Source organism: Geotrypetes seraphini, chromosome 1 (genome assembly GCF_902459505.1).
Source record: "Geotrypetes seraphini chromosome 1, aGeoSer1.1, whole genome shotgun sequence".
In the NCBI taxonomy this organism is placed as follows: Eukaryota; Metazoa; Chordata; class Amphibia; order Gymnophiona; family Dermophiidae; genus Geotrypetes; species Geotrypetes seraphini.
This window is the reverse complement of record NC_047084.1, coordinates 39,297,230-39,311,748: the sequence shown is the minus strand read 5'-3', so window position 1 is coordinate 39,311,748 and position 14,519 is coordinate 39,297,230. Positions and strand designations below refer to the sequence as shown.

Below are 14,519 nucleotides of genomic sequence, written 5' to 3'. Positions count from 1 at the left end.
CACATATAAGGGGTATTTTGAGGTCTTTTTTCCTTTGATTATTAATACACATTATATATATCACAAGTGTTCCTACAATTTTTTGTTGGTCCCATATATTCAAGAACATCATCTTCCGCTTCCGAGACCCTCCCGCATCTCTTGCCTCCCAGGTGGCCAACTGATGCAATTGGTTCCGCCAATGCCAAAATGCCAGAGGGTCCAGGACCATCCAGCACTGAAGAATAAATTTCCTGGCCAGTAAGCTCATCTTCCTACAGAGAGCCCGGTTTCCCCCAGTCAAATGGCCAAAAGCCTCTGGCAAATCCAATACGAAGTGGGCTCGGATGAACACATTTTAAACAAAAAAAAAAAGAAGAAAGTTCATTTATTACAATGCTTTAAGCTTTCCTTTTAAGCATTTTGGAAGGTTTGCAAATTTCTGAAATTACTTTGTCAGCATCTACACGTTCTAATTAGAAACAGACTAGTGTCTTGTGTGTTTTTAATTATCAGTGGAACATAATTGCAAATCTTGGAATTCTTGTCCTAAGAAGCATTCTTTTGCCACCAGTGCAATATAATTTCACCTTTAGATGTCTGAGGAGTTGGTGTTGGGTTATATAGATATAACATAAGAATAAATCTTTTCACATATTGCATACACAGGGATTGAATTTGTATACAGGCAGTCCCCAGGTTTTAAGATTCTTGCTGCTTACCTCTGCTACCAGCTGACAAAATGGCCAACTGTCTCTACCAATGTTCCCTCTAAGGTACAGCATGCACAACCACACACTGTTCTTAATGTGGCCATGCATCATTCCTGAGTCTGCTACAGGAGAAGTGTAGGCATCTATGCTACTGTAAATACTGCTTAGTGAAATCAAATGAAGCCACAACCGCTTTCTTAAGTACAAGTTGTATTTAAGTCGGGCATCTGTAACTCAGGGGACTGCCTGTACTCTGACACTTGTGAGCAATGGTGCCAGTAGACACAGCTTTGAGGTAAAGGGTCATGGATTTGATATACCACCTTTCTGTGGTACAGTTTACATTTATTATATACAGGTATTTTCTCTGTTCATAGTGGGCTCATAATATAAGTTTTGTTCCTGGGGCAATGTAAGGTTAAGTGACTTGCTCCAGATCACAAAGAGCCACAGCAGAGATTCCGCAGGTTCTCGGCCTACTGTGCTATGAGACTGTTAGGCTATTCCTCCACTCCAGTTGTTATAATGTATTAGATTCTAACTTTAAAATGAACTTGCTTTTGTTTTTCTATTTTTTTTGGAACAGAAACATTTTTCTGGGTGAGACCTTTTCCAGTTACATCAGTGTGCACAACGACAGTCCCCACTTGGTAAAGGACATACTGGTCAAGGTGAGCCTTGGTATTTCAGATCATTTTTACTGAAATGAAATTGCAGCTGACTTATGTGTTTAGGGGATATCCATACAAAGTGAGAAGACCAGGTTAATTTCTTAATGGCATTTGATGGCACTTCAGTACTGAGAGAGGTAAAAAATTAAAGGTGAGTGATCTCAAACCAGATGCTGATTTGGAATGGAATGGTAAATGAAAAAGTTGCAGAGAGCGAATAGGACGTTTTTTGCAGTGTCAAAAATGAGGATAGATGGGATAGTGAACCTGTGTGTTTGATGGAGGTATTAAAATCAAGATTTTGAACCGAATCATGAAAGAAATTGGCAGCCAGTGTTGCTCAAAGGATAGAAAGGTATTCTTTACAATTTGCAGTCTTAAGTGAGGTTGTTTCAATCAAGATGGTCAAGGATTTAGAGTGTACAGTATATGAGTTATTGGAGGTATTTGGTGTCTAGTATTGACGTGAATGGCCCAAATTGTTCTCATATTATAAAAGGAAGAATCAACCAAGGAAAAGATTCACTGTCAAAGGTAAGACAGGAGTCTGACTGCATTTCCAAGAGGTTTACTGAATCAATGAGAGCCAAAAGGATATACTGAATCATAGAGGCCAGGATAGACTGAGTGTTTGTTTCCCTGGAGAAAGTAAATGCCTTGTGATTTATCTGGATTTAATTTTAGCTGATATTTTGTGAGCTAGGCAGTTATAGAATCAAGGCAAAAGTCTAGAGAGTCCATAACTGAAGATAGAGGTCCCTTGCTGGTCAGTAAATACATAAGAATTACTACTGCTGGGTCAGACCAGTGGTCCATCGTGCCCAGCAATCTGCTCCTGCAGCGGCCCTTAGGTCAAAGACCAGTGCCTTAACTGAGTCTAGCCTTACCTGCGTACATTCTGGTTGAGCAGGAACTTGTCTAACTGTCTTGAATCTCTGGAGGGTGTTTTCCCCTATAACAGCCTCCGGAAGAGCATTCCAGATTTCTACCACTCTCTGGGTGAAGAATTTCCTTACGTTTGTACGGAATCTATCCCCTTTTGAACTTTAGAGAGTGCCCTCTCGTTCTCTCTACCTGGAGAGGGTGAACAACCTGTCTTTATCTACTAAATCTATTCCCTTCATTATCTCTGGATGTGTAAAAAGGGGAGAAAGGAATAGATTAAATAGAATGGGGGCTATAGCACAACTCTGTAAGCTACCAGTCTTAAAAACTTCTTGGATGGTTATTTGATCAATGGTTTATGGTTTTTAAACTTTATCTAATTATAGAACTTATAATGTGTGCTCTAGTAATATTTAGAAAACACTTATATGATCTATTACTGGATTTAGCAGACTGTAAGAACCATGATTAGACTAGTTTACTCAACCTGGAAATACCTGATGACTAAGAGATTGGAATCAACTTGCTCAGTTCTGTTGTTTGGTATAATAACAACTATTAATGGTCTGTCACATAAAAGGCCAAGTTAGATCTAGAAGGACCTTAACTGTATCTTTACAGGCACCTGCATTTAGTCTAATTTTTGCTAACCTTAAGTATGAGGGAAGACTCTGTTCTATGTCTTGTTCTGAAGCCTGATTGGAAAGATTGGATTTATTTTTTTTTTTTTTAACCAGTGGACGAACTCTCATTCTCTTTACAGTTAGAAGAGAGAGAACCTTTTGCAGCCGCTGTGATTTTAGTATTGACTGAATAAATAGTTAAACTAAGCTGAGGTTCCTTAAATAACTTTCAAAGGAAGCAAGGCAAGCAACAAAGAAGGTGATGTCATTATATAAGAACATAAGAACTGCCATCTCCAGATCAGACCTTCGGTCCATCAAGTCCAGCGATCCGCACACGCGGAGGCCCAGCCAGGTGTACACCTGGCGTAATTTTAGTCACCCATATCCCTCTATGCTTCTCGTAAGGCAAGGGTTATAGTGGAAGGAAATCTGAAAGAATGCCAGGCGTAAGTGGCCACAATACATAATCCAAGCAACCTCTCAAAATATTGCTTAAAAGCAACATTTTTTACAGGTAACAGGGTTGAGGTAGGCAGCTGTTCCCTAATGGATAGAATCTTAGTAATGAAGAAGTCTGCAAATTGATTGCAGTTAGAGGGATATAAATTGATAAGAGGACACTGGAAACTTTAGAAATGATGCTAAAAGGTTTTGGTTTTTTTTAGGATAATTGTTATGAAAGTGTATAGTGCAGAAAATTATGCCTTTTTCACTGAGTAAACTGCAAGTTGATACTAGCAAATGCATTTCTTGCAAAGCAAGAGGTCCCTAACAATGTACTTTCTGCCATTGTTCTCAATGTGGGGCAATTGACTCTTAAGTAGTAAGAGACTGGAATGAAACTAGGCTTGGTGCGTGTGGACTGAGTAAACACTTTTTAATCGGATCTGCAAGATTTAGAGCTTTAATCAGTATAATGTTCTAGCAGTTGGCTTGGCCTTCCAGAGACATGTTGGTAAAGGGGGAAAAATATAGCAGAATATTTAAATCAATATTTTAATTGTGAAAAGTGAACTTTTTCTCTTCCAAGGGAACAGAGTTTGGGCCCTCTTGACAGACTGTACTGAAACGAACGAGTGAGTGGTCAGACCAAGACTGAGGGAAGACCACTGACATCTGCCAAGATTGAAGAGACAGAAGGAAAGGAAAAAAATCAGGTCTAAAGTATGACTTACTGTGTGCATGAGGACAGGCTTAGATGGGCCTGCAGTTATCAATAAACTTCAGAGGGCTCTAGAAGGGCAATTGGCATGAATAAGCACATTATAAGTAGATTAAACTTCAGATACCATAGAACAAACTTTGTCTAATGATGCAATAGTGGCTGATGGAGGGTGATAAATGAGAACATAGAGTGGATGATTAAGTATGGCATTGGTTCTCAACCAGTGGGCCGGGACACACTGGTGTTTCTCCAAGAGGTGGGAAGTGTGTCCCCAAAAAATTGGTGTAGACAATAAGCCTGTGTTTCCTTTACAACCATCAGTGCCTACAAGCTGGGAAAACCATCAATCTTTAGTCAGGTTCTTGAAATCCCCTTAACTGGTGTCCGTTTCTACTTCCCCAACTAGCTGTCTCCAACCCAACTGAACATGTTGTAGGTCTGCTGTCCATAGATTGTATTTTCTATATAGTTTGAGTAGTACATTTGCAAATTTTTATGTTGTTTTATAGTATCTGGCAGTGGAAGGATTTTGTGTTGCTGTTACTGAGGTGACACTAGAATTTGAATATACAGTATATTTGTTATGTTGCATGGCAAATTCTTACTAAAACTTATTTAAAAAATGAAATATGTAGACATGCTTTGTTAGCTGTGAATTTTAGTGTTCAGTGTATCACATTCATGAACATTGTCTGTCAAGTGTGTCTCGACTGAAGAAAGGCTGAGAACAATTGATCTACAGTGATAATGAATCTGAGCAGCATAATTTGAGAATGATGCAGGAGGTCCAGCAGTAAATATATAGAGGAAAGACGCATGCAAGTCTCCTTCCCTATCTTGTCTCCCTTTCCTTGTAAAGATAGGAAAAAGAGTGACATGTTTGAGCTAGAATAGAGGTTTCCCCTTCTAAAAACAAGCATAAGAATAGCCACACTGGATCAGACCTATAGTCCATCTAGCCCAGTATCCTCTTTCCACAGTGGCCAACCCAGGTCGCAAGTACCTGGCAAAAACCCAAATAGTAGCACTTTCCATGCTACCGATCCTAGGACAAGCAGTCGCTTCCCCTATGTCTGCCTCAATAGCGGACTATGGACTTTAATTCCAGGAACTTATCAAACCATTTTTTTTTAAATCAACTATGTTAACCACTGTTATGGCTTCCTCTGGCAACTAATCCAGTGCTTAACTATTCTCCTGAGTGACAAAATATTTCCTCCTATTGGTTTTAAATGTATTTCCCTGTAACTTGAGTGTTCCCTAGTCTTTGTAATTTTTGATGGAGTAAAAAATTGGTTTACTTGTACCTGCTCTATACCACTCAGGATTTTGCAGACTTCAATCATATTTCCCCTCAGCCATCTCTTTTCCAAGCTGAAGAGCCCTATCTCTTTAGCCTTTCTTCATATGAGAAGAGTTCCATCCCCTTTATCGTCTTGGTTGTTCTTCTTTGAAGAATGCTACCTTGAATTAAGTTGAAAGTCAGAGCATGTTTGCTTAGAGAGTGATAGTTGAACAGACCTTCTTGCATTTGCATTGGATAAGCAGGTTTTAAAGGAAAAAAGTATCATGAATCTTTAGGGTTGCATTGGATGGGGTCAAGGAGACAGGAGTTAGGTCCAAGCAGGTGGGTGAAAAGTTGGAGAGCTCATCAGCCTTTGCCCTAGAAAACAGAATCAGATTACTACTACTGCTTATCTATTTTGTGCTATTACTCATACACAGAGCTGTGAAGGCATTCCAGTGCATCTCTGATTGTAGTGAAAGAAGATTCCCAGACTAGATAAATTATTGGTCCAGATGAGGTATCTAGCAGTATAGATGACCTCCCTGTCCTGGGTGCCATAGATAGGTAGCCTTGGGTGCAGGTACCTACTGGGCACTTCACCTCAGACAAATTTGCTGCTCCTACTTAAGATCTTGACCTGCGCTCTGAGCAGGGCTGCATGCAATTATGTAGGTCTGCTTTCAATTTATAAGCTTATATGCTGCCTTTTTAGCAGAATGGTTTTGCTTTTTAGATTTTTCAACATTAAAACCCTGACCACACTGGGAATAAGAGTGTGGGAAACCCCAAAATAAACTGCTATACTAAAAGCACAGTTTATTACATCTGTCCCGAATTGTGTTAATTTATCATTTTATACCAATGAATCATCTAATCTAATGGAAATCGTTCTGTTGCTGTTTGTATTTTGCTTTGAATTATAATGCCAGCAGTGTGTGTGTGTGTGTTGTTTTTTTGTTGTTTTTTGTGAAGGTGAATTTGTAGACTTGCTACCCATGTCTGTTTTGGTAACAACTTGCATTCACTCATTTTCACCCTGTTTGTCACAACTGCTTTCTGAACTGAACTTGAGGGTGACAGCACCGGCCTCTGAGGATGGCTCTCTACTAATAGTGATGACAAGAAAGTAAAATAGATAAAGGAGAAGGTGCTGAAATAGACACACAGCTTAGGTTATGCATCTGTATTACAAAGAGATTCTAAGGAAAATATGCCACATATTTACTTAATCTGTACAGTTACTACTGAGATTTTTTTTTTCTTTATTGGAAATTTATATGCAAGATAAAAGATACAACATTCTGAAAATGATATAACCTGAAACAGAACATAGGATAAGAGAGTCTACCGCATGGTTTCTTTGCGGAGACTGAAAAAACCCAACAGAAACAGATCAATATCCACCCTGCCCCATTTGCACCCCTTTCTCCCCCCTCCCACCCTCCCAAGCACTCCAGTGTCAAAAATTCAAAAGGGCACTTCAGGCTGCATGGGACAAGCTATCCCAAACAGGAGCCCAAATGGCCCGGAATTTTCTCCAACAGCCAGGGCCACAATTCTTAACATCCAGATATTCATACTTTAACAAAGTAAACAGTTCATTTTTCCATATTGTAATGGTACTACTGAGATTTATTCTTTAATATTTTCTTCCACTTCATGTGGTAAAATGTGCCCTGCCCTGGGTTTGAGTCTTTGCACAATCATAGTTTGTCACGCTTGATACATCATGAGTTAGAGTGCTCTGATTTAATTTGTGTTTTCTTCATTTGCCTCTTTAAACTGGCAGTAAGGCAGAGGAAGGGTAGAATACGCATATGAGTTTATAGCATTTGCACAAGTGTGGAATTTAATTATTTTACCACTGCCTCAACATGTTGAACAGTTTTAAAAAGTAGAATCCTGTTGGTGGAGAAGAGACTTAATTATGGCATTTTTACTTAATATAATTTTTTTTTACCGAGTATATTAATTTTTGTTGGTTTAGGGGCTAAACTTCCTATTGGCAATTCAAGTGACATTGCTTAATTTCCTAAAATCTATAGAAATAAAGGTAGAAATTTGACCCCACCCCCCCTTTTGTATTTTTTACAGAACCACGCAAGAGATTATTAGCACTGGCTGGCACACTGAATGCTCTACGCTTATCCAGTGGTCATGGAGTTCCTATGAGCATCGGAGCAGTGCAGAGCATTCAGTGCACTGGCCGGCACTAAAAACGTGCAATTTTGTAAAAGTGGGGGGGGGAAGAGGGTTAATGTGAATTGTATTCATCAGTAGTGATATAGAGTTTTTTCAACACTGCTCTCTTGCATGCTTTTATCTCAATAACATTTTCATTGTTAATATTTTTGCTCCTTTTAAGGCTGATCTCCAGACCAGCTCCCAGCGTTTAAATCTCTCTGCGTCAAGTGCAACAGTGGCTGAGCTTAAACCTGATAGCTGTATAGACGATGTGATCCACCATGAAGTGAAAGAGATAGGGACCCACATGTGAGTATTTGTGAGTCACATGTGGAGCTTGTGATGGCAGATCAAACTTGTAATGGCTATCTAGGCCAGGAGTTCTTGCAGCAATTTTTTGATAGCCTCAGAATACACTAACTAACTTTTCCTAAAATATTTATTTTCCTACCTCCCCACTCAACTCCCTTGTGTCTCTTTCTCTCATATATACTTCTCTGCCTCTTCTCTCTCTCCCTTCCTTACCTTGCTCTGGGCTCTTCTGACTGCCAGCAGTGTGGAAGCAGGATTTTCATGTTGTGTTCCACAACTATTATCCAACACAAGAATTACAAGAATTCTCTGAGTGGTATGTTCCTTTCCCAGCCTGAGCAAGCCTGCTGCTAACTGTAAGCCACTTCTGTTTCCAGCGCGAGTTTCCTCCCCACTGGGAAACCAGCATCTTTGATTGCATTAAGACTACGTTTTGCGGATCATTTTTCTAGTCCAGGGGTTCTCAACCCAGTCCTCAGGACACACTAAGCCAGGCTGGTTTTCAAGATATCCACAATAAATATGCTTATCTAATATCCATTTGGATATTAGATTTGTGTACCCATGTTGATGTGCTGGGGTGAAGAATATTAACAATTATAATTGTCTTCTCCATGCAGTGTCTCCATTGTATGCAGACCTATCTTGTGCATATTCATTGTGGGTATCTTGAAAACTTGACTGGCTTAGCGTGTCCTCCGAGGACTGGTTTGAGAACCAGTCTGTCCATTTCTTTTTTTTTTTTTAAGTTTGTTTATTAAATTTTCAAATTTAACATGATCCAAAAATACATCATATACAGAAATAAATAGTCTAGGTAATAGAAACATTTAAAAGGAGAATTTTCAAATAAAATTAAGAAAACATCTTATGTACCTAGACCATAAATTAGTCCTCTATCTATGGAGGAGGAAAACCTGAAATGAACGGAATTATCAAATTAAGTTAGTAATCAAAGAAAAGGAAAATGAGGAATCCTGAAGGTTGGCCTGGTCTATCTAGTTGAGCTTCATTCTTGGATATTAACAGTTGTACTAGTCAAAATCTGCCCTTTACTTACAATAAATCTGGATAGCTGTGAGGATTCAAAAAAATGTATCTATCTCCTTGGAATTTAACCAAACACTTACAGAGAAATCTTAAAACAAAAGATGCACCCAGTTTTAAGACTTGGGGTCGCAGTAACAGGAATTGCTTCCTCTTTTTCTGTTATTCTGGACACATCAGGATACATTCTAATTCTATGGGTCTTAAACAATTTATCTTTAGCTGTAAAGAACATCTTTAATAACCATTCTCTATCAGAGTCTAATGCCAATTGAACAAACAAGGTAGCTGTTTGAACTAGTTCAGAATCAGATTTTTCCAGAATTTCTGTTATGTTTAGAGCTTCAGTTCCTGGATCAAATTGATCTTCACTCAATTTTTTCTTTCCCAAAGGAAGATAGTAAATCTTTGAGATAGGAGGATATGAAGACTCAGGCACCTTTAAAACCTCAGAAAGATATCTCTTGAACAAATCAAAAGCAGAAGCTGTAGGAACTTTAGGAAATTAATCAATCTGAGGTTCTGTTTCCATGTTGCATTCTCCAATATCTCCAATTTGTTGTTAATATAACCATTTTCTCTCATTAGGAGTTGATTTTGTGCTCCTATACTTTCTAATTTTTTCTCTTGGTCCAGGACTTTAGACTAATTTCCCCAATTTATGTTGTAATTTAGAAGTTTCTAATGATGATCCAGAAGTTTGTACAGCTTATTTTTGGATTGAAGTCCCGAGGGAAGACCGTAACATGGAAATTGCTTCCCATATTGAGTCCAAGTCAACTACTGGGGGTTTCTTCAAGGGAGAAATAGAAAAGGCAGTTTCTATCTCTTTATTCACAGTACCTAAAGGCAACATCGCTGTGGCAGATTCTTGTAGGTCAACGGTCAAAACCAAGGTGCCAGTTGGTGGTGAAAACAATGCTGAGGTGGTGGATACTCTCTGTACTGCGAGGTCTTCAATCTCCTCCAGCATTGCTGCCTCGCTCTTCTCCGATGAAAGTCGAGGGCGTGGCTGTTCCGGCGATCTCCGCTCCTCCAGAGAGAGGCTGACTGCCTCAAGGAAAGCTCGAGAGTGCTCCGTCTCACTTTCTCTTCCAGCCGAGGACTTTTCATCTGGTTCTACCCCAGCACCTCGCTCGATGAATGCATCCATCAGGCCTAATACTTGTGGAATTAGCCCAGGTTCCGTTGGATAAACCCAGGTCTTAGATTTCCTTTTCACCATCAAGTCAAGAAAAAAGGCACGACGGTGTTCTGACAAAATCCTTCAAGACGCCATCTTGGTAAGACTCCTCCCCCCCCAGTCTGTCCATTTCTTTACAGTTGTAATACTGTAGACCCTCTCAATCTAATGCTTTAGCTTCACTTCCTCTTAGCCAAGGATCACCTGTGCTTTGTTTTTGCCCCCACAGCCTTCACTTGGCATCCATTTTATATTTCTGTCATGGAATATAAGCAATATTTTTCACAGTTTTATACAGGGCAACTCAATGAATCCTATTTCTTAGTAGGTTTTTCTTTTGTCAAATATAGTATAGTTGTTAAACATGGCTTGTTTGTATGAGTGGGTATACATCAGTGGTGCTTATCATGTATCTTCATGAACATGAGCACTTGGTGATATTTATCAAAAAATTCAGATGATATAGCATTCTACAGTAAGAGCATCATTTCAACAGTCAAACATGGTGGTGATGGTATCATGGAGTGGGGATGCTTTGCTCCCTCAGAACCAGAAAACTTATTCTAGTGCAATAGGTGAGACATTCTAGACAGTAGGGTTATTTCCCTTTAGCCACATGCTGCAGAAGGAATCCCCTCCGGATTTTTCACTCTGCCTCTGTTGCACTTCACTGGACTCTCTAGCTCCAACTTCAGTTCTTACCTTCTGCATGCATGACTGCAGATGTACTTGTTCTGCTCTCCCCATTTTATTATTTTGAATTTGATGTAATTTTGTTCCCTTTTGGGGTATTTTAGTGCTTGGGGCGATTTTGAGGTTATGCCTGCTTGAAAATTTGCAGCCTGCAAAGTTTTCTACGGAGATCAGGGCCAGACCTTCTTTCTGATTCTTTACAGGCGGTCCTTGGGTCACTCAGCTGGCTCTGTCCACTTCTTTCTTCTGGCTTTGTTGTGTGTGCTGGCAGTCTACTACCTTCTCCTGGCACTCTGATATGTGCTTTCTGGTCTTAGAGCTGTTTGACTCTCCAAAGGGTGCTCTGACTATGTCATGCTGGTATTTTCTGACACAGGAGTGTCCGCAACTTTTGGATAAGTCCAGGATGGATGTTTTTTGTGGCACAGGTGACAAAATACACCTTTCTCTCCAGTGTTGGTGGTTTAGTGTTAGCAGATATGCAGGACCACCATTATAATTTTATACCAGTGAATCATTTAATCCACCGTGTGGATCCTGGTAGCGTCTGTCTTCCTTGGCGTCTCACCCTGATGTCCCTAGATTCTTGAAAGGGGCTCTTTGTGTCCAATTGCCGGTAAAGCACCTTTTCCTGGTACCTTAACTTGGTCTTGTTTGGCCTTACCAAAGCTCATTTTAAGCTCCTTTGAAATGCTACCCTCTTGGACTTGACGCTCAAGACCATTTTTCTGGTCGCCATTAAATCAGCACGTCGTGTGTTGGAACTGCAGGTTTTGTCTTGCAGGGACCCTATCTTCCATATTTCGGAGAGAAGGGTTTCCCTTCAAACAGTTCATTCCTTTTTGCCGAAGGCAGTTTCGACTTTCCATGTCAATCAGGAAGTGTGTTTACTTGCCTTTCAATTGACAGGTTTCAAGTCATAGGACCACCTGTTGAAGAAACTGGAGGTGCGCAGAGTTCTTTTGCGTTATTTGGAGGTCACCAATGAGTTTCATTTCTCTGACCATTTGTTTGTGTTGCCTCATTCAGTGGCGCTCCCGCTTCCAAGGCAACAATTTCCAGATGGATCCATAGGACCATTTTGTCAGCTTACATTCTTGCAGGGAAACAGTATCCTGTTTCCGTGAAGGTGCATTCTACTAGAAGTGTGGCTTCTTTGTAGTCTGTAGCTAGAGTTGTCTCCCCTGAGGAGATTTGCATGGTCTTCTCATCACATGTTTGCCAAGTGGACGTGGCGGCAGGACAGGAATCCTCCTTTGGGTCCTTGGTCTTACGGGTCAGCACAGCAAGTCTGCCCTAGCTTTTTGGGGGACTGCTTTTGAACGTTCCTACTGTCTGGAATGTCTCACCTATTGCACTGGAAAAGAAGATTATATACTTACCCTGGTAAGCTCTTTTCCATTAGATAGGTAAGACATTCCCTATCTTTACTGTGCCTGCTTACAGTAATCAGTCTGTTTTATGCTTCTCCAAGCTGATTCTTGGATGCCTACCAGCCCTTAGGAGCTGGGAAGAATTTGCATATATGTTTCCTTTATTGGGGAATAGTTTCTGAGCTCTTTTGAAGCCTATATTGGCGGTTAATGGTACTGTTTAGTTACTGTTTGAGCCTGTTGCTACAGGTGCCTCTACTTAACATGTATTGGATGGCTCTATGTTTTTGGGTACTAACTGAAGGTGGAGCTAGAGAGTCCAGTGAAGTGTTACAGAGGCAGAGTGAAAAACCTGGAGTGGATTCCTTCTGCAGCAGGTGGCTAAAGGGAAATAGCCCTACTGTCTAGAATGTCTCACCTATCTATTGGAAAAGAGCTTACCAGGGTAAGTACATAATCTTCTTTTATCGAAGGAATCATGAACTCTGCACAGTACCAGAAAATTCTAAAGGAGGATGTCTGGTCATCTGTCTGGGTCCTGAAGCCTAAGTGTAGTTGTGTTAAAGAGCAAGACTGATTCAAAACACAAAGCAAGTCTACATATGAATGAAAGTTCTGACTTGAATCCATAAGAGATACTGTGCAGGACCTGAAACTAGCAATTTGTGCATGAAAACCTGAATTAAAGTTCTTCTGCAAAGAAGAGTGAGCTGAGATTCCTCAATGGCAATGTGAAAAGACTGAGATTAAATTATAGCAAGCGTTTGGTTGCAGTTATTGCTGCTAAAAGTGGTGCGATCAGTTATTACTCTTAGGGGGTAGTTTTTCTCATGGATTATATGGGTGTTGAATATCTTTAACTAAACTGCGGTAATGCTAGCATGTGCTTTACTGCACATTAAAAAGGCTTACTGCAGGATGTGTGGTAAATTTTGCAATTTGTTGTGCATAGTGTGTGCTAAAAAACATTTTTTTATTTTCTTGGAAGGAGGAGTGTTTAGAAGAAGGGGCTTTAAAGCGCTAATCAATGCTTGAGGCAACTACCAATGGTAGGGCTCACACAGTAAGTTTTTCTTTTTTTAATGGCCACACACTATTAAAAAATAGCATGGCCATTAATTCAGAAAAAGGGAAATCAGCCATTTTATGGCCACAGCAAAAGTGGCCTTGGCATGCAGGAAAGACCCGAGTAAGTGACACGCTAAGGCCATTTTTTGCTGCAGCTTTAGTAAAAGAGAAATGTGTTTACTGAGATTCCCTTTGTCTGTTATTACAGGTTTGTTTTTAAAGTCAGAAACCTTTCGGTGTGATATATATGAAATGGGAAATCAGGAGTTGGGGGGGTGTTCACATCCATTGTAAGATCCCAAAGGTGCACAGGTTTTCAAGACAATAGATAGCCTAAGACAGGGGTGTCCAATGTCGGTCCTCGAGGGCCGCAATCCAGGCGGGTTTTCAGGATTTCCCCAATGAATATGCATGAGATCTATTTGCATGCACTGCTTTCAATGCATATTCATTGGGGAAATCCTGAAAACCCGACTGGATTGCGGCCCTCGAGGACCGACATTGGACACCCCTGGCCTAAGATAATCAACAGATTTTTAGATGTACCTCAGTCACTGTGGGAGCACAACCAAATTTTGAATGGCAGAAGTCGAAATAAGATGTTGCCTGCCATCTAAAGACATCTGCTCTCAAGAAAAATACTATGCATTGATAATGGATCTCTTCTAATTCTTTCTTTTTCTAAGCAAATTAATTTTCTTGGTTTCAGTGAACATTTTCAGTAATTTAATGCAAGTCTGCCAAAGGGCACAGCAGACTCTGTAGAGTGTGGACATCTTGCAGTCTTTATGTTGATACATTTTCATTTGAGACTGTCTCGGTGTCTCTTCAGGAACAATGTCATATTAAGGAGTTCAGATAGAAACAAGTTTAGTACAAAGAACATAAATGGTTTCAGTTGTTAATTTTTATCCAACCCATACCAGAGTAATTTTATAGTCGTAATTGGCTCATTGATTTTAATGTTGTTTTCCAGTTTTAAGAGTAGCAGATGAAGACCTAAGAATGAGGAACATTCAGTCCACTGTACACCAGATAGGGTGGCGGTTTAGAATTAATCAATTGTTTGTCCATTGCAGCTTAGTGTGTGCTGTAAGCTACACCACACAGACTGGTGAGAAGATGTACTTCCGAAAATTCTTCAAATTTCAGGTAACAGCAAGCACCATATGTAAGGAATTTGCAAATTCCTACCCCTGGAATTATTCAAAATTGTGAGTAAATACAGTTCTAGTTTATTCTTTTTGCAGGCAAGTGGTCTTTTCCCCCTCACCAGGCTGGTCAGTGCTACAAATAAAGGGGAACACTATTTGAATTTAGGAATCTGAAGAG

General features: G+C 40.0%; 1 protein-coding gene across 4 annotated transcripts in view; it reads left to right on the top strand.

Annotated features, from left to right (window-relative positions):
• The window catches only part of TRAPPC13 (trafficking protein particle complex 13), a 109,126-nt gene that overhangs the window by 46,629 nt on the left and 47,978 nt on the right, over positions 1-14,519 (top strand). For all 4 annotated transcript variants that reach the window (XM_033930158.1, XM_033930148.1, XM_033930139.1 and 1 more), the window contains exons 4-6: positions 1,279-1,363; positions 7,693-7,820; positions 14,267-14,339. In XM_033930158.1, coding sequence (XP_033786049.1) covers positions 1,279-1,363; positions 7,693-7,820; positions 14,267-14,339 — 286 coding nt within the window. The remainder of the gene's footprint in view (positions 1-1,278; positions 1,364-7,692; positions 7,821-14,266; positions 14,340-14,519) is intronic.